This window comes from Babylonia areolata, chromosome 15 (genome assembly GCF_041734735.1).
Source record: "Babylonia areolata isolate BAREFJ2019XMU chromosome 15, ASM4173473v1, whole genome shotgun sequence".
Taxonomy (NCBI): domain Eukaryota; kingdom Metazoa; phylum Mollusca; class Gastropoda; order Neogastropoda; family Buccinidae; genus Babylonia; species Babylonia areolata.
Window position 1 is genome coordinate 19207162 of NC_134890.1, and position 18846 is coordinate 19226007.

Below are 18846 nucleotides of genomic sequence, written 5' to 3' on the forward strand. Positions count from 1 at the left end.
TGGGAATATCTTCTAACTTAGCCCCACACAACATCTCTTGTATGTAAAGTCAACACAGGCAGCGAAAGAAATGTCACTTTTGTCTTACTGGCACACATTACACAAACAATACGATGAACCGTTTTCTTCACCTGGAGAAAAATAAAAACAACCAATTCCTGGAACACTCATGACAGAATCACACTGGGTGAAGTCCATGCGTAGTATTGATTGGAAGGATGTTGCTGATGCACAGAGCCAGTCCTGAGCTGGCCCTGTTTTCACTCTTCTCTCATAACTGTGTTTCCCGCACACGCAACCAGACAAAATTCCATACTCTTTCCAGGCCTTCTTCACACCAAACACAAAAAATGAACTGAATCAAACATGTGTCTGCAACACCACTGATGAAAGAGATCAGTGGATATCCCAGTGTCAGTGTTTGTTTTTCATCACTTAATGGTTTTCTATTGATTGAGTGTTTTTATGCACCAAGTTCTTCGTACCAGTCGAGGGTTTAATCAAAAATTTCTTTTCCAGACCCTGATGGGCAATACATTTTTTTCCCCTGACTTTTCCAGCCCTGGAAATGGTTTTCTCATTCTTCCAAGACTTTTTCCAGACTTCCATAGACGCAGGTCTTAAAGTGTCTAAGGATGCAAAGCACCACTACTGCTCCACGTCCAACAAGGACCAAGTTTTCCAACCGTTCCCTCTCTCATGTCAGATGTCTGTATGATGTAGAAGAGAGGGGAGAGGGGTGGTGGGGTGGGGGTGTGGGTGGGGAAGAATGCTCCCTGATGACTTGGAAGACCATGCATGACACACACGTGATGGAAGATGAATGAGACGGAAACAGTTGTTGGATCCCCTGAACACAAACAGATATATATCCATGCGTAGTGAAACGATGATGCACGCTGTCTCAAAACTGCGTCATGGGTGTGCTCTTGTTCAAACAGGTGTCTGTGTGCCGACATCCATCCCCCTGATCACCCCCCTCCCCAAACCCCCCTCACCCCCACCCAAGCCGCCATCTCCACCCACCTCCCCAAACCTCCAACCCCAAGTCTGAGAAGCTGCTTGACTACTGCTGGGTTTTTGCTGGTTTCTGGTTTTTTTCTTACTGTTTTTCTACTTTCCATCTCAACTGATTCAGCGGATCTCAACCTCTTCCAGGACACACACACACAAGCACACACACACACACACATTCGATTCATACATTCTCGCCATGGTAAATAAATACACATGCACACAGTCTTGTCTCCTTGCTACCTCATCAGCATGACTCATGCCCAGACACACACACACACACACACTCAACCACATACAAACCATCCCCTTCTCTCCCTCACTCACTCACTCTCTCATCCTTCTGTCATTTCTCTCTGTCAGTCATCTTTCATGTCTTCTTTAATGGCTCCGTTGGTCCCGTTGACAGCTGACGATTTCTTCTCTCCGGAGATAATGGCCGCCTTCAGCCGCAGGTAGATCTCCTGTCGCACTGTGGCCGTGAACTTGGTGACGAGGGAGAGGGTGGTGGCGGCCGCGAAGATGATGTTGATGAAGAGAATCAGGTAGAAGTTCCCCAGCCACTCCATGCTGCCAAAGTTGCCGATCAGGTCAAAGTTCGTGATACCTGCACACACACACACACACAGAGTTTCAGTGTTAAGTTTGTTAATACCTGCACAGGCAGTGTCAAGGTGTCAAAAGTCAAAGTTAGTTAATACCTGCACACACAAAGTCAAGGTGTCAAAAGTCAAAGTTCATTAATACCTGCAACACACAAAGTCAAGGTGTCAAAAGTCAAAGTTCATTAATACCTGCAACACACAGTTTCAGTTTCAAGGTGTCAAAAGTCAAAGTTCATTAATACCTGCAAACACAGTTTCAGCTTCAAGGTGTCAAAAGTCAAAGTTCATTAATACCTGCAACACACAGTTTCAGTTTCAAGGTGTCAAAAGTCAAAGTTCATTAATACCTGCAAACACAGTTTCATAGTGTCAAAAGTCAAAGTCTGTAATACCTACACATACAGTTTCAGTTTTCAGTGAGAGTGCGGTGTGAGCACTGACCCAACATTTTGGACATGGTGGGCAGGGTAGAGAGACAGAGACAGAGAGAGAGGGTGAGAGAGAGAGAGAGAGGTGTAAGCACTTCGGACAAAATGGGCAGAACGGAGAGACACATAGAGAGACACAAGAGTGACAGAGAGACGGAGAGCAGGGTGCGATCACTGACATTTCTTGACACAATGGGCACAGTGGTGAGACAGACACACAGAGAGAGGTAAGCACACCATGGGCAGAACAGAAAGAGACACAAAGAGAGAGAAAGAATGACAAAGAGACACAGAGAGAGAGAGCAAGGTGTGAGCACAGACCCAACATTTTTTAACACGATGGGCAAAGTGGTGATACAGAGAGTAAGTGACTCAGTGAGTGAGAAAGACACAGAGAGAGAGAGAGGGATGTAAGCACTTTGGACACAATGAGTAGAATGGAAAGACACAGAGAGAGACAGAGTGACCGAGGGAGAGAAAGAGAGCGTGGTGTGAACACTGCTCCAACATTTTGGACACAATGGGTAGAATGGAGATTCAGAGAGAGACAGAGTGACAGAGAGACAGAGAGAGATCAGGGTGTGAGCACCAACCCAATATTTTGGACACAATGGGCAAAGTGGTGAGACAGAAAGTGAGTTACTCAGTGAGTGAGTGAGAGGGTGAGAAAGAGGGGGCTGTAAGCACTTCGGACATGATGGACAGAACCGAGAGACACACACACACATAGAAAGAATGACAGAGAGTGAGAGACAGACAGAGAGAGAGAGAGAGAGAGAGAGAGAGAAAGAGCAGGGTGTGAGCACTGACCCAACATTTTGGACACGATGGGCAAGGCGGAGCTGAGCACCAGCAGCACGCTGCAGTTGAGGATGATCTTCACCATGGACGTGTCCCCGCGACGAGGGTGCAGCCGACACAGGTAGGGCAGGCCGAAAAATCCCACCACCGCGGTGCAGATAAGATAACTGACAGCTGGTTAAGGAAGGAGTTGTGTCTGAATAACACAGTCACTTTTGAGTGTTCTGATACTCTGTAATAATATACATTTGGCTACAAATTCTGCGAACAATAACATCGTTGGTTTAGGGCATTTGGCAACAGCTTCTGTGACAACAAATCATGTGAAAAATAACATGATCGGTTAACCTGTTCCCTGCCTATACAAAGGGATAACCCATCATACTGTAGCTGCAACTGTATTGCCTACATGACACAACTTTGCTGAACTTTCCTTCAGCCAGCCAAAGAAATATAAATAGCATCATAACTGCAGTCAAACCCAGAAGAAGAATATATTTCAGTCATGAATAAATAAGAACACTGCCCTAATAGAGTATACGGGAAGATCTCTGGTTCAAAGTGTTGACCAACTGCCAACCCAATCAGCGTGTGAAGCCAACTAGCAGATGACACAGCCTTGGTCGTGTTCAAGCATATCAAAGCTGCTCATGATGACCCACAGTATGCCACAGACACTGACTGTTCTGAATTTGACACAGTAGTGACAACCTGTCTGTTAAACATACACACAGACATCAGAAGATAAGGACAACAACAACAACAACAACAACAAGAGAGGCAAGGCCTTCAAGACTCACTTGTGATACACTTTAAAAAAAATCTAATCGTTAAAATGTGTTATGTATTTGTTATTATAAAGCTTCGCATAAAAAAAAAAAAAAAAAAGTCCTAACCAGATTCAAATTAAGTCCCCTAGCATTAATTACAGAGTAATTTCCCTTTTTTACTATCTGCACCAAAACGTTTGCAAAATAAATAAAACTTCCATGCTTAGCAAATGAAGTTCCTGTTTGAACAAAAAATGATAATAATGACTGCTCTTGTTGTTGGGTCAGAATATCAGATCAAAGTGCCAGGTTTAGAGAATACAAAAAATTTAAATATAACAGTAAGTGCAGTTTGCATATAATTAGGCTTCATTATTTATTTTTTTGTGCCCATCCCAGAGGTGCAATATTGTTTTAAACAAGATGACTGGAAAGAACTGGATTTTTCCTATTTTTATGCCTAATTTGGTGTCAACTGACAAAGTATTTGCAGAGAAAATGTCAATGTTAAAGTTTACCACGGACACACAGACACACACACACACACACAGACAACCGAACACCGGGTTAAAACATAGACTCACTTTGTTTACACAAGTGAGTCAACAAAATCATGACAAGAGATAGATGGAAGGGCAGAGGCCAAAATACCCCAAGATCACATCATATTGGTATTGAAAACACCAACAAACAAAAAAAGTTCCAAAAATAAGTTAACTTAATCTACTTCTCCCTCAACTCTGTTAACAGTCACTGGGGGCACTGCACAAGTAGAACTGTTCACCAGATTCCTTCTGGTCTGTCGGTTGTGTGTCAAAGCCCTGGGATTCTGGAAATGCTTTTCCTCTATCCATTCCGCATCTAATCAATTAGGCCACTAAAAACTGAAACACCACCATCAAGTTTCTTTTCGTTGATGTGGCCAGACATCTGATAGCCACAAATAGGAAGGTTTTCAAGACCTGAAGTCAACGCTGACAACAATGAATCAAAGATAGGTTACACATACACACACACACAGAGGACCCACACACCAAGACACACAAGGAAAGGATACAGGATGAGAACAATTTCCAAAGCAGCCCCCACAGGGCCGAATGTAGACAACGATGACAGGCCCAGCACTGTGTCCTGAAACACACACTGTGTTTGTCAGCTCATGGCATCGTGCTACACGACGATAGTGTTCATCGAAAGTACATGACACTCGTGTTGTGTTGTGTTTATTGTACTGCATTGTACTGTACTATACTGTACTACACTGTATCGTGGAACTGTGTTGTGTTGTACTGCAACATACTGTACTGTACTGTACTACACTGCACTATACTGTACAATACTGCATTGTACTGTATAGTGCTGGTTGTGTTGTGGTGTGGTGTGGTTACACATGTACTGTATTGAATTCTATTGGATGTTGTATTGTGCTGTATTGTATTGCATTGTATTGTATTCTATTGTGTTATACTTCAGCCACAGAAATCATCCAAACAGCAGCAGCATTCGTGAGAAATGTATGACATTTGTCTTGTATTGTCTTGCCTGTCCTGTCTTGCATTGTCTCGCACTGCACTGCAATGCACTGCACTGCAATGAACTGTATTGTATTGTACTGTGCTGTACTGTACTTCAGCCACAGCAGATTTCTCTGTGTGGAATTCAGGTTGCTCTAACCTTTTAACGAAACACAACAGGTTGAAGACAAAAATCACAGCACTGACCTTAGCCCCTGTAGGAAGAGCCTTCAGGCCAATGAGGACTAAAATGGTGTTTTGAGCAACGTTGAGAACACAGAATACCTGCAACACACACACACACATCAGGAATATAGAATACATGCAACACAGACATATGGAATATAGAATACCCGCAACACACACTCATCAGGAATATAGAATACCTGCAACACACAGACACACATCAGGAATATAGAATACCTGCAACACAGACATCAGGAATATAGAATACCTGCAACATCCAGGCACACATCAGCAATATAGAACACCTGCAACACACAGACACACATCACCAATATAGAATACCTGCAACATAGAGACACACATTGGGAATACAGAATACCTGCAACACACAGACACACAACAGCAATATAGAACACCTGTAACACACACACACACACACACATCAGCAATATAGAATACCTGCAACACACAGACACACATCAGCAATATAGAATACCTGCAACAGACACCTGTCAGGAATACAGAATACCTGCAACACACAGACATACATCAGGAATATAAAATACCTGCAACACACAGACACACAGCAGGAATATAGAATACCTGCAACACACAGACACCTATCAGGAATACGGAATACCTGCAACACACAGACATACATCAGGAATATAAAATACCTGCAACACAGACACACATCAGCAATATAGAATACCTGCAACAGACACCTGTCAGGAATACAGAATACCTGCAACACACAGACATACATCAGGAATATAAAATACCTGCAACACACAGACACACATCAGGAATATAGAATACCTGCAACACAGAGACACACATCAGGAATATAGAATACCTGCAACACAGAGACACACATCAGTAATATAGAATCTTTGAAGCACACAAACACATCAGCAACATAGAATACCTGCAACACACAGACACACATCAGGAATATAGTAGAATACCTGCAATACACAGAAATACATTAGGAATATAGAATCTTTGAAGCACACACACACATCAGCAACATAGAATACCTGCAAAAAACACACACACATCAGGAAAATAGAATACCTGCAACAAACACACACACACACATCAGGAAAATAGAATACCTGCAACAAACACACACACATCAGCAACATAGAATACCTGCAAAAAACACACACACATCAGGAAAATAGAATACCTGCAACAAACACACATGCATCAGTAACATAGAATACCTGCAACAAACACACACACATCAGGAACATAGAATACCTGCAACAAACACACACACATCAGCAACATAGAATACCTGCAACAAACACACACACATCAGGAAAATAGAATACCTGCAACAAACACACACACATCAGGAAAATAGAATACCTGCAACAAACACACACACATCAGGAAAACAGAATACCTGCAACAAACAAAAAAACACCAGGAAAATAGAATACCTGCAATACACAGAAACACATCAGGAATATAGAACACCTGCAACACAGAGACACACGTCAGGAACATGGTAGTGTGTTTGTGTTTATGTGTATGTGTGTGCGTGTGCGTGTGCACGTGTGTGTGTGTGTGTACACGCACATGTACATGCATGCAGTGAGGTGCAAGTAAAAGCACACCCACTGACATAAGTGAACATGGGCTTTGCAGCCCATACAAGATGAAGAAAAAGCAGCTGTAGGAGGAGATGAAGGATGATGAGGAAGATGAGGAGGAGAAAGAAGAGGGCAGGAATGGAAGGAGGAGGAGCAGGAGGAGGAGGAGCAGAAAGAGGAAAAGAAGGAGAAGAGGAGGAGGGGTGAAGGAGAAGGAGGAAGGAGGAGGAGGAGGAGGAGGAACAGGACAGAAAAACAAGTTGACAGCACAACAGAAAACACAATGACAGTGATGAAAGTGAGCGTCTTGAAAAGAAAAACCAGATTTTTTTTTTTTTTGGCAAACCGCCACGTGGCTACTGACTGTTAAGGCAAGAAGCAGCAGCATGACTAATGGATACACCAGGTTTTTCCTCCATGAAGACACCTGCTGTCGTTTTTCTGCAACACACCATGGTACATTGCACACAACCTCGCATTTCAAGGTGGGGGAGATGGGAGAGACATGTGGCTTTTCAGTGCCCTGTGTGTCTGTGTGTGTGTGTGTGTGTGTGTGTGTGTGTGTGTGTGTACATGGTGGTGGTGGTGGTGGTGGTGGAGGTGGTGTGGTGGTGGTGGTGTGTGCGTGTGTGTGTCTGTGTGTGTCTCTGCATGTGTGTGTGTGTGTGTGTGTGTGTGTGTGTGTGTGTGTGTGTGTGTGTGGTGGTAGTGGTGGTGTGGTGTGGTGTGGTGTGGTGTGGTGTTTGTGTCTGCGTGTCTATGTTGTGGTGGTGGTGGTGGTGGTGGTGGTGGTGTGTGTGTGTGTCTATGTGTGTGAGTGAAAGGCATATGCACCAATAAAGTGTGTATGTTTAATGTCTTTATCTTTTATTCATGCACCATATCAATGTCACATGTACTGTGAAACTTGCTTATTGCTACATAAATGCACATTATTACATGAGAAAAAAGACGGTAACACCCCCTCCCCACCATCTCATTTCACCTTCTGTAAAACACTACTGAACTCCTGACTTTCTGAGACAACACTGATCTTCAGCACTGCCAAGCATTGCAGCCATGTCAACTCTTCCTCCCAGACAAATTTAGGTGAGCACAAAATGGACTGCTGCTTGAGCAATACTGCAAGAAAATAACCAGTGGCAAGAGACCAAACTAACATTACCCAAGCAACCTAATTCACAGCTGCAGCAGGTTCCTCAAAGAAAGAAGCCAAAGCAGTAAGCCTTGCTCAAGATTCTATATTGTAAAGTCAATTCATTCAAGTCCCAAGGGGAAAAAGGAAGAAGGCAAAAAAAAACAACAAAAAAACCAAGGCCTCAAGAGGATAGTGTTCAAACATCATGCCTAGAAATGATTTTTAGCCCACCTATCCAGCTTGCATCGACAACATACCAGCTGAACAGATAAAACAAGGAGGGGAGGCAGTGACAGATATCATTACCAGAACCTACAACAAAATCTGTCAGACTGGAGAATAGCTAACAACATGCACAAAGTCTCTAATTATCACTCTCCCTAAGAAAAGCAACTTATGACTATGCCAGAATAACAGAACTATCAGCCTGATGAGCCTTGCAATCAAAGTGATGCTCAAAGCAATCCTGAACAGACCCAGCCCACAGGCAAAAGTCCTTGAACAAGAACAAGCTGGGAGAAGCACCACAGAACAGATTTGCAACCTTTGTGTTCTGTGTGAGAAATATAACAAACATAACAAAACATCTACCATGTGTTTATCAACTTTAAGAAGGTGTTTGACTGAGTGTAGCATGATACATGCACTGTGGACAACCATGAAAAAATACATGATAGGCCAAAAGCTGATTAACAACTGTAAGCGAAAGCGGACAGTGCAGTCCTCAGTGAAGGAACTGTCAGCGACTGGTTCTACACAGCAGTTGGGGTGCATGAAGGCTGTCTTCTGTCTCCTACATGCTTCAACATCTTCCTGGAAGGTATAATGACTGATGCCCTGGAAGGATGCTCTGGCACTATAAACATCAGAGGATGTACAATCAAAAATTTCTGATTTGCTGATATCGATGGGCTGGCAGGCAGTGAGGAAGAAATGGCAAAACTAGTTAATCGCATGGTCAAAACATCAACCAAGAATGGAATGGAGAGTAACGCCAAGAAGATGAAACTGATGTCAAACAGCAAGGACCCACTCAAGACCAAGATCAGTGTTAGCTGACAACAGCTGAAAACAGTGAGACAGTTTAAGTGCCATGGCGCCATCATCAGAGAAGGGTCCAAGACAAAAATACTGGCAGAGCTGCACAGACTGCAACAGCTCTAGCAAGACTCTACATGACCATCTTTCAGGGAACAGTGCAGGGAAAGGGAGACTAGGCAGACAAAGAAAGAAGTGGGCAGACAACATCACTGAGTGGAAAGAGAGGAGATTAGCCAGAACTCAGGCCCTACCTCACGAATGGAGAAGGTTGGTGATGCACCCTGTGGAGCAGTGCCCCCGTTACCAAACCAGGTTCTGGGACAGGTGACAATCTATTTTAGGATCTTTTGTTTTTTCTTTCTGGCTGCCCAATCATCTGCACCGTTTCAGTGGCAATGCCACTCAATCCCCATACACAGCAACACAACTCGGTTCATCTGTTGCAGTCCTTACGCCAGTAGTCCACAGGGAACCATTAACGTTAGGTCACCAATACAACCCACAATATAAAATCCAAGTGAAGATAGGCATAAGTAATAACAACAATAATATGATTAATAATGCTAATAATATTAATAATAATGATAAGTGCCCTGGAACTACTCACCCAACTGCTCCCGCCTGTCCTGAATCTCTTCTAACTGGAACACCAGGCTATCCATGTTGGTATGACCATTGGCTATCTGACCAGGGGCTGCAAACAATATCATCGTTTTGTTTCATCAATTCATTTACAGTGATTACATCTGTCTTTGATGAATAGCACTCTATTCATTTATTTCTCTTATCTTAGTTTTTTTTTCCTATTTACATTCATGGTGTTTGTTTGCTTAGCTGTTCGCTACTTTAATTCCTTCATTTACTTAGCTATTTTCTTTATTTACATAAACATGTACATATTTACAGAATGTGCAATGGGGGAAAAAGACATGTTTCTTTCTTTGTATTTGTCTGTAAAAAAAAAAAAAAGATTAAATAATCAATAATAATTATAAAAAAATTATTTAAAAAAACACTTGCAATCAAAGCTTGCACATTCACTAAAAGAAAACAACACAGAAGTGCAAAAAAAACACTATGAACAATCAAAAAATTATTAATACCAGAAACAGTCCAATCAAAAACAAAAGAAAACTATCCAGTATGAAATTCTAGTCATATTCAATGCAGAACACACGCACACGCACACACACACACACACGCACACACACACACACACACGCACACATACATATATACACACACAAAACCAAAAAAAAACAAGAAGCCAAAAAAACGAAAAACAAACTTACGGTTTTTATGCCGGAGTTTGCGTTTAAGATTTTCCTCCTCTAACCGCACAGTGTTCAGCTCCTCCTCAATGTCACGCAGGAACTGGACAGAAAAATACTGTGCCGAAGACTGATCATTCTGACCACAGCAGCACACCATACTGATCAGACTATAAATCTTTATATCGAAAACAGTAACACACCAAACCGATCAGGCCATTTATCTTAATATTGACCACAGCAACGCATCATACTAATCACACTATTCATCTTTATATTGACCACAACTACACACCATACCAATCAGACTATTCATCTTTAGATTGACCGCAGCAATACCTCATTCTAATCAGACTATTCATCTTTATACTGACCACAGCAGTACACCTTACGGATCAGACTATTTATCTTTATATTGACCAAAAAGACACACCATACTGATCAGACTATTTATACTTTTACTGACCACAGTGACACACCGTACAGATCAGACAATTAATCTTTATATTGACCAGAACAACACACAATACTGATCAGACTATTCACCTATCATCGTTGTTTGTAGCCCAGTAAACCAAAGTCATATTAGGGCTGAAAAACACTGCTAATATTGATCCACAAAAAGCAATATTAGGGCTGAAAAACACTGCTAATATTGATCCACAAAAAGCAATATTAGGGCTGAAAAACACTGCTAATACTGACCCACAAAGAGCCATATTAGAGCTGCAAACTCAGTTTGTGGGACAGCAGACAGACACAGCCTCTAGAATGATAATGATAATGGTGACATTAGTAACGTTGCTCTCTTGTTTTAATAAATGTTATGACTATCACTATCACTACTGAACTTGAATGGTGTCAACACTTACTTTTGGTTTGACAATCAGCTCTCCCATCACAGTGAACATTCTGGAAACCCCCAGGGGAGTACAGGCTGAAACACACACAGAGAAACATAGACAAACCCACACACAAGAGCACACACACACATATACATACACACACACACAAACGTGTATATATGCGCATGCATGCACACACACACACACATACACACACACACGCACACACACACAGAGTAATGATGATGATAATAACAATGAAGCATTTGTACAGCACATTCCTCTAGAATAGCATAGCTCTATGCACAGATCTGTGCAGTTTGCAAGATAAACTAACACATGCGCCCGTACACACACACACACACACACACACACACACACACAAACCATGCAACATTCACATCAAAACAATAAACAATAAAACATCAATTAAATCCCCACCAAAGATAAATAACTGTCAAAGACACTTCATTTCCATCCAGATTACTGCATCACATGTTTGTACAATCTTCCTTTCTTGCAAGGTTTAGACATACAAGTTTCCAGACAATGGACTTAGAAACTTCACAGTGTCTAAAAGTCAACAATAGTGAAAAAAAAAATGAACAAATAAATGCTTACCTATCATCCATTATTTACAGAAGACAGTGCCAGGAGAGGATGGAGGGAGAGGGTGAGCACAACCAAGAAAAAGAATAAATACATAATGATCTTTCTTCATCACTTCCACTACACTGCGCTTGGGCACAACCAATGAAATGAATCAATAAATACTTTCTGATCCTTTATCAGTTACATAAACTGCACTTGAGCACTACCAATATATCAAACAAATATTAAACGATCCCATATTATTTACATATGACTACGCTTTGGCACTACCAATGAACTGATTAAATCAATGCTTAACGATCCTTCATCATTCACATAAGACTGTCCTCGGGGGATGCTACCAAAGTATAAGATTTTTCTGTTAATCAAAATTAAAGGAGGTCAGTTTGATACTTACAAAGCAAGAGTAAAACACCAATGAATGAAATGAAGGAGTAGAGGTAAGGTAAGTAGATATGCCACACGTCTGAAACACAAGATAAAGTCACACCTGGAATGCAGAGAAAAAAATGCATTTGTCAACCGATCAGGTACAAACACTAAACAAAACTAAAACAAACCAGTGAACCAGTCAACGTTTAGTTTGTGAAAAATTGTCATCTCCTTCAATAGTCACTGAAGATAAGATACAACTTTTTTTTGTCTGCAAAACCCACAGAAATGTCTTCTGTCTCGAATACATGTAGTACTGAATATACAAAGCACAATCACTTTTAGAACTTGACCAGTCATAAAAATATGCATCACAATAACTACAGCTGACTTGTAAGAAAAGCGCAAGTCAGTGTCTTTGTTTTGAAGAAGATCATTATTCTGATGACTATCATATCATTGCACAACATCATTTAGTTATCTATATTAATTGAATGATTGATTGATACAGATACCTGTGTATGTCCATGATTATGTCCATATCATCAGGATATTTTTTTTCATTTCATCATCATCACCACCAAAAGTGATTGTATCAAAGAGTTGCAGATTCCTAGGTGACAACAGCAGACACCATCCAGACAATGCTCAACACCATCACAGACATCGTTATCATCATCATCACCATCACCGTCATCATTACCATCAACATCACCACCATCATCATTCATCATCACAATCACCATAAACATCACCAAGGAGTTGCTTGGTATGGAGGTCTTAGTTCACAAGGGCAGAGAACCACCCACCACCACCACCATCATCATCACCTTTCAAATACAAACTGAAAACTATCGTTTTTGTCTTGTATTTGAGTAACAATTTTGTCTAATTTGGGTCTGTTTTGCTGTTATATGCAGGATGTGATAAAAGAGCACTTCACTTCATCATTATTATCATTATCGTGAGGACCACAACATACCAAAGAGCTGTTGCTTGGTGTGGAGGTCTTGGTTGACAAAGGCAGACACCAACCAGGCAATGCCCAGCACCACCACCGCCAGCAGTCCCAGCACCACCACTGTCTCATTGACACGTGACATCAACCCCTGACATCACACCACACACTGACATCAACCCCTGACATCACACCACACACTGACATCAACCCCTGACATCACATCACTCACTGACATCAACCCCTGACATCACACCACACACTGACATCAACCCCTGACATCACATCACTCACTGACATCAACACCTGACATCACATCACTCACTGACATCAACCCCTGACATCACATCACTGACATCAACCCCTGACATCACACCACACACTGACATCAACCCCTGACATCACATCACTCACTAACATCAACCCCTGACATCACACCACACACTGACATCAACCCCTGACATCACATCACTCACTGACATCAACCCCTGACATCACATCACTGACATCAACCCCTGACATCACACTACACACTGAAATCAACCCCTGACATCACATCACTCACTAACATCAACCCCTGACATCACACCACACACTGACATCAACCCCTGACATCACATCACTCACCAACATCAACCCCTGACATCACACCACACACTGACATCAACCCCTGACATCACATCACTCACTGACATCAACACCTGTCATCACATCAAACACTGACATCAACCCTTGACATATCACCACTAACATCAAGCCCTGACATCACATCTCACACTGACATCAACCAGAGACATAATTCCAATGTGTTTAATCCCCTCCCAACCCCTCATCCACCCTGCACCCACCCTGTACCATCACACCAGTGATGAGCAGTTCAGAACAGAACAGAATGGAGTATGTCTTTTCTACCAACTAACACAAGTCTACCAAGAAAGTGCTGTGAGGCTGATGATATTGAGAACATACAAACTTACGTAACTCCTCTTCTTGGGAAACTATAATGGCTTCCCATCTCTCACAGGATACATTTCAAATCAGCTACGATGTCATAAACCATCAAGCTCATGTATACCTTTGTGACTTGCTTTAAATCTTTGATCCTTCTAGATCTTTACGCTAAGCTGCTGACTCAAGAATGTTCATAATTCTTCGAAGAAATGAAAAACGCCAAGGTAGCACTCTTCTTCTTGTCTTGGCCCAAAAGTATGGAACAAACTGCCCCTCTCAGTCTCGCACGTGGATTCCCCAGTTCAGTTTCAAAATCTCTCAAAAAACAGCCTTCCATTCTGCCTTCTTTACCTAAACTAACGTGCTTCATGAACTTCAACTGACTGTGTGCCTGTGAGTGTATGTCTGTCTGTGTGCACACACCTATGCATAGCGTATCATACTAGGTTGCATGTATATTTATGATTTGTATGATAGTTGTTTTATATATATCTATGACCATCAGAACAGCAGAGGAGATATTTATATTTTAGCCTAGTTCTGCTGAAACTCATGTATGATCATGTTTAAACTTCTAGCTGTGATGACATCCATCACATATTTAGCACGTACATGTATCAGGACAGGACTTTATATAAAATTTTGTTGTTGTCCTGTTCATTTTTATCTGTGTTACATTCCAACAGCAGAGGAGGTTACTGCCGTCTTGACTATTTGGGCTAGAATTTGATTATTGTGGAGTGTCTTGCCCAGGTTACATCCCCACTCTCTTGACCAAGAGGGTTTTAGGTCAGATGGCGTTGGGATGGTTCCCAAAGGCCAACTACCCCTATGGCTGCAGCATTACAAGCCAGTTCAATTTTGCCTCATAGTTTGAGAGTCATAGTCCTTCACAAAAGACTAAACTGTAAATGATTTCCCATTGCACTGGAGAAACCATTGATAATACAGCTCTCACTTTGCTGTTGGCCCAACTGTAAACTTATGTCAATCTGTGATATAAACTCATACATAGGGCAGGTATTTATGTAAGTATAACTTTATTATAATTAAAAAAAACCCACAATTTCTGTTTCTGCTAAGTGTGAGCATCAATCTGCATTATCATCATAATTACTATTATAATTATAGTATTATCATTAATCTTTTTATCATTATAACTATACATAAGCATTATTAGCATTGTTATCATCATACGTGTACGCCCAGTGCTGACCTTTTTGGACCCTGAAAAGCCTTCAGCCTCTGTAAAGAAGTAGGCAAAAGGCATGAGGATGAAGAGAGCCAGATTGGACAGAAAGAAAATGTGATTCCACAGACCTGAAACACATCAAAACCACGCATTGCAATACAAGATGAACATGCTTGTTGGTAATATGACAGACATCATGAATATTAACATACATACTGTTAAATATATATGTAATTCACAAGCACACACATGCATGCTTACACACACACACACACACACACACACACACACACACACACACAAGTACATATATTTCATGTGCACACACACACACACACACAAATATGGAGAACACACATAACACCTAAACACAAATCACAACAAAACCACAACACATCAACAACAACAGCAACAAAAATCAACTGCCTTCCTTATAATTGCGAAAACAATCTAACAAGAATATAATCTAACCAGAAATTAAATTAAAACATTCACTGAAACTTAAAAAAACAAAGCTTAACTTGTCAACCTCTCTCACATCTGGCTCCCCATGCACCCAATGACAAGCAAAGTTGCAGCTGTGCGTGGACTGGTCATAGTGGGTACATGATATGCCTCAAGAAACAAGAGATCTCACAGTAACACTTCCTGACACTTGCACTCACACAGAGGCCAACCTTTTTGTAAAATTCTTTTTTCCTTCCTTTCTTTTTCTTCTCCCTTCTATAAAAACCAGATTTTCCCTCTTTTGTTTTGTTTCACTGTTATTTCTGGGGAAGTGATGGGTCTTTATTTTATCATTTCTAATCTTATTTGGTGGCCCTGCGGGTGGGGGGAAGTGAGGACAGGGTGATGTGGGGGAAGGAGTCGGAGGGAGGTGACGTAACAGATCAAGATCCCCTATACTGCTTGAATTTAGCATACATACACACACGCACGCAGGCACAGGCACACACACACACATACACACTGTTACACACGTAAAAAAAAAAGAACCTATTGCCGAAGAAGAAAACTGTCCCTGGCAGCTGCACTGCATCTCACTGTCAGAAACCTCTCTTTGAAGGGCAGACATATACATAGACATTGACCCCCCCCACACCCCCCTCCTCCCCAACCCTCCCACCCCACAATATCTGTTTCTTTCATCTTAACGATGAAAAAGACAAAAATTAATGAAATGAAGGTTTATGGCCACATGCTCTGTCTGACATCAACAGTAAGTAATAACAGGGTGTCCGCCTGGGAAAGCCCCACACAGTCACCTTAACCCAAAGTTTCGCATGTGAAACAGTATAACAATGAGGAGGAAAAAATAATTTGAGCAACAAAGGATGCACACACTCAATCTGTTATGGTGGACAGCTCTCATATTTCAATGGCTTTGGTGAACAATGAGCCTGTTTGATTCAATATACTTTGTGTGGGTGGGTGTCCTCACACGCAGTTACACTGACAAGCACACCCCCCCCCCCCCCCCCCCCCCGCGCCCCTCCACACCCACCCACCCACAATCACTCCCACAAGGATATAGGCATATTGTTTATGACACAGACAGATGCACAAAGAAAGATATAGACACATGTGCACTCAAAGTTGGCACACAGACAGTGCACACACACACACACACACACACACACACACACACAACCACAGACACACACATGCCCACAGACACACACTCGCACAGACACACACACACACACAGAAAACCACAACATAACTTATCCAAAACTTCATCAGTCAGTACTTCAACACCAATCAGTCCCACAGAAGAGAACAACAACAACAACAAAAAAGGCAGTGTGCATAAATAGTAGCATCTATTTCTATTTGATTAAGAAGTTATATATTTCACCACAAAACTGCTGTTGAAAGAGGATAGTGCGCTTTTTTTTTCCCCCGATCTGAATATGAAAAATAAAGACTGCAAATCATAAATGAAATGTAAACAAACAACAAAAATCAGTGGTACAATCTGGAAAAAAAAAACACCTACTTTCAGATTTAAACCATAGTATTCTGCTCCAAATAACATTTATAAATAAAACTAAAAGAGAGGTAATACAGAAAGAGTAAAACCAAACATACACACACACACACAAAACAAAACAAAAACGCCTTCACACACACGACAAAGATGAAGAAGAAAAGGCTGGCCACACCCTACCCTGAATGAGAGAGGTGTTGAGCCACTTGACATAGTAGCTACGAGGGTACATGTGCAACACCTCGTTGCTAACGATGGACATGGGCAGTAGCAGCACCGCTCCCCCGGACACTGACAGGGTAAACGTGCACAGCCATAACCTGAAAACGACAATGACATAAAGCAGAATAAAGAATTATTTGTAAATTAAATAGCACAAAATCAGGCATATAAAATCAGAAAATTGCAATTGGGCAACTCACATGTCCATTACAAAAAATTCAAAAATAACCCCCAAAATTTAAGAATTTTCAAACGCACACATAGTAAAAATTCCAAATTAAATTAAAAAAAAATAAATTAAAAAAAAAAAAGAGAAAAAAAACATACTCAAGACTTCTTCAGTTCTTGAAAAAAAAATTTTTTAAGATATATATATAAAATATATATATATATATATATATAGAGAGAGAGAGAGAGAGAGAGATAAACAAAAGGTGAATGAAAGAAAGGAAGACAACAAAAAGAAAAGGAAAAACGTGGAATCCAGTACAAATAAGAAAGTGACAGAAACCGGAAATGTCTAACCCAGCACTTCCAGAGGGCAGGGATACTGTTTATAATATATATATATATATGTCAAACTCAAACAACCCCCAAAATCCCTGTGGGGGAAAACTGGGATTAAAACAGGCATCACGGTATGGCCTTTATTTCAGCTTTGTTCACTGAAGCGCGCACACACACATACATATGACCACAAAAAAGTAATGACCTGTACAAAAAAATAATCCTCTTTTTCAACACCAATTCCATTCACTGATAATCATCACTGAAGGATAGCAATATACAGTATCAAACTAACCATAGTAAAGTGCAGTCCTTTAAATATCAACAGGCAAGAGTCCTACAGGTTGATTTAACATGGGGAAGAAATGCTGACCCTCGCTCATATCAATGCAAACACAAAAGAACAAAAGCCTATAATATACATTAACATAAAAATTGTATACTACTTCACAATAACTTGAGCAAATGACGATTATTCCATCTGCTCTTCACATATCAATTTAATGTAGTTCTTCCTCATCCAGATATTCAATATTTTAGTCAAAAGTACTGCATCATGTGACTCTATTCTCAACAATACAACCACAAATGCAGAAACAAATGAAATACTTATCAGGATATTGAAATCACCTAACTCTGTACACTTCAAACACACACAAAAAAAACACAATGCAGTGCAAAAAAAAAAAAAAAAAAAAAAAAAAATTCACTGATCCATGCAACTACAGACAGTCTCAGTGATAGAAGTGACAACTTTTGCAGTCTCCGTGCAGTCTGAAATAAAACTCAAGTAAAACCCACAAAATGTGTAATCAATATTTACTT

At 41.0% G+C, this 18846-nt stretch overlaps 1 protein-coding gene across 1 annotated transcript in view; it reads right to left on the reverse strand.

Moving 5' to 3' along the window:
* Positions 1–1073: 1073 nt before the first annotated feature.
* LOC143290207 (limb region 1 protein homolog) overlaps positions 1074–18846 on the reverse strand; it is a 31249-nt gene continuing 13476 nt past the window's right edge. The window contains exons 4-15 of the mRNA XM_076599531.1: positions 17473–17612; positions 15327–15430; positions 13184–13310; positions 12227–12295; positions 11245–11309; positions 10394–10475; positions 9709–9795; positions 7287–7363; positions 5340–5417; positions 4676–4749; positions 2858–3015; positions 1074–1621 (exon numbers count right to left, since the gene is read on the reverse strand). Coding sequence (XP_076455646.1) covers positions 1374–1621; positions 2858–3015; positions 4676–4749; positions 5340–5417; positions 7287–7363; positions 9709–9795; positions 10394–10475; positions 11245–11309; positions 12227–12295; positions 13184–13310; positions 15327–15430; positions 17473–17612 — 1309 coding nt within the window. The 3' untranslated portion in view covers positions 1074–1373. The remainder of the gene's footprint in view (positions 1622–2857; positions 3016–4675; positions 4750–5339; positions 5418–7286; positions 7364–9708; positions 9796–10393; positions 10476–11244; positions 11310–12226; positions 12296–13183; positions 13311–15326; positions 15431–17472; positions 17613–18846) is intronic.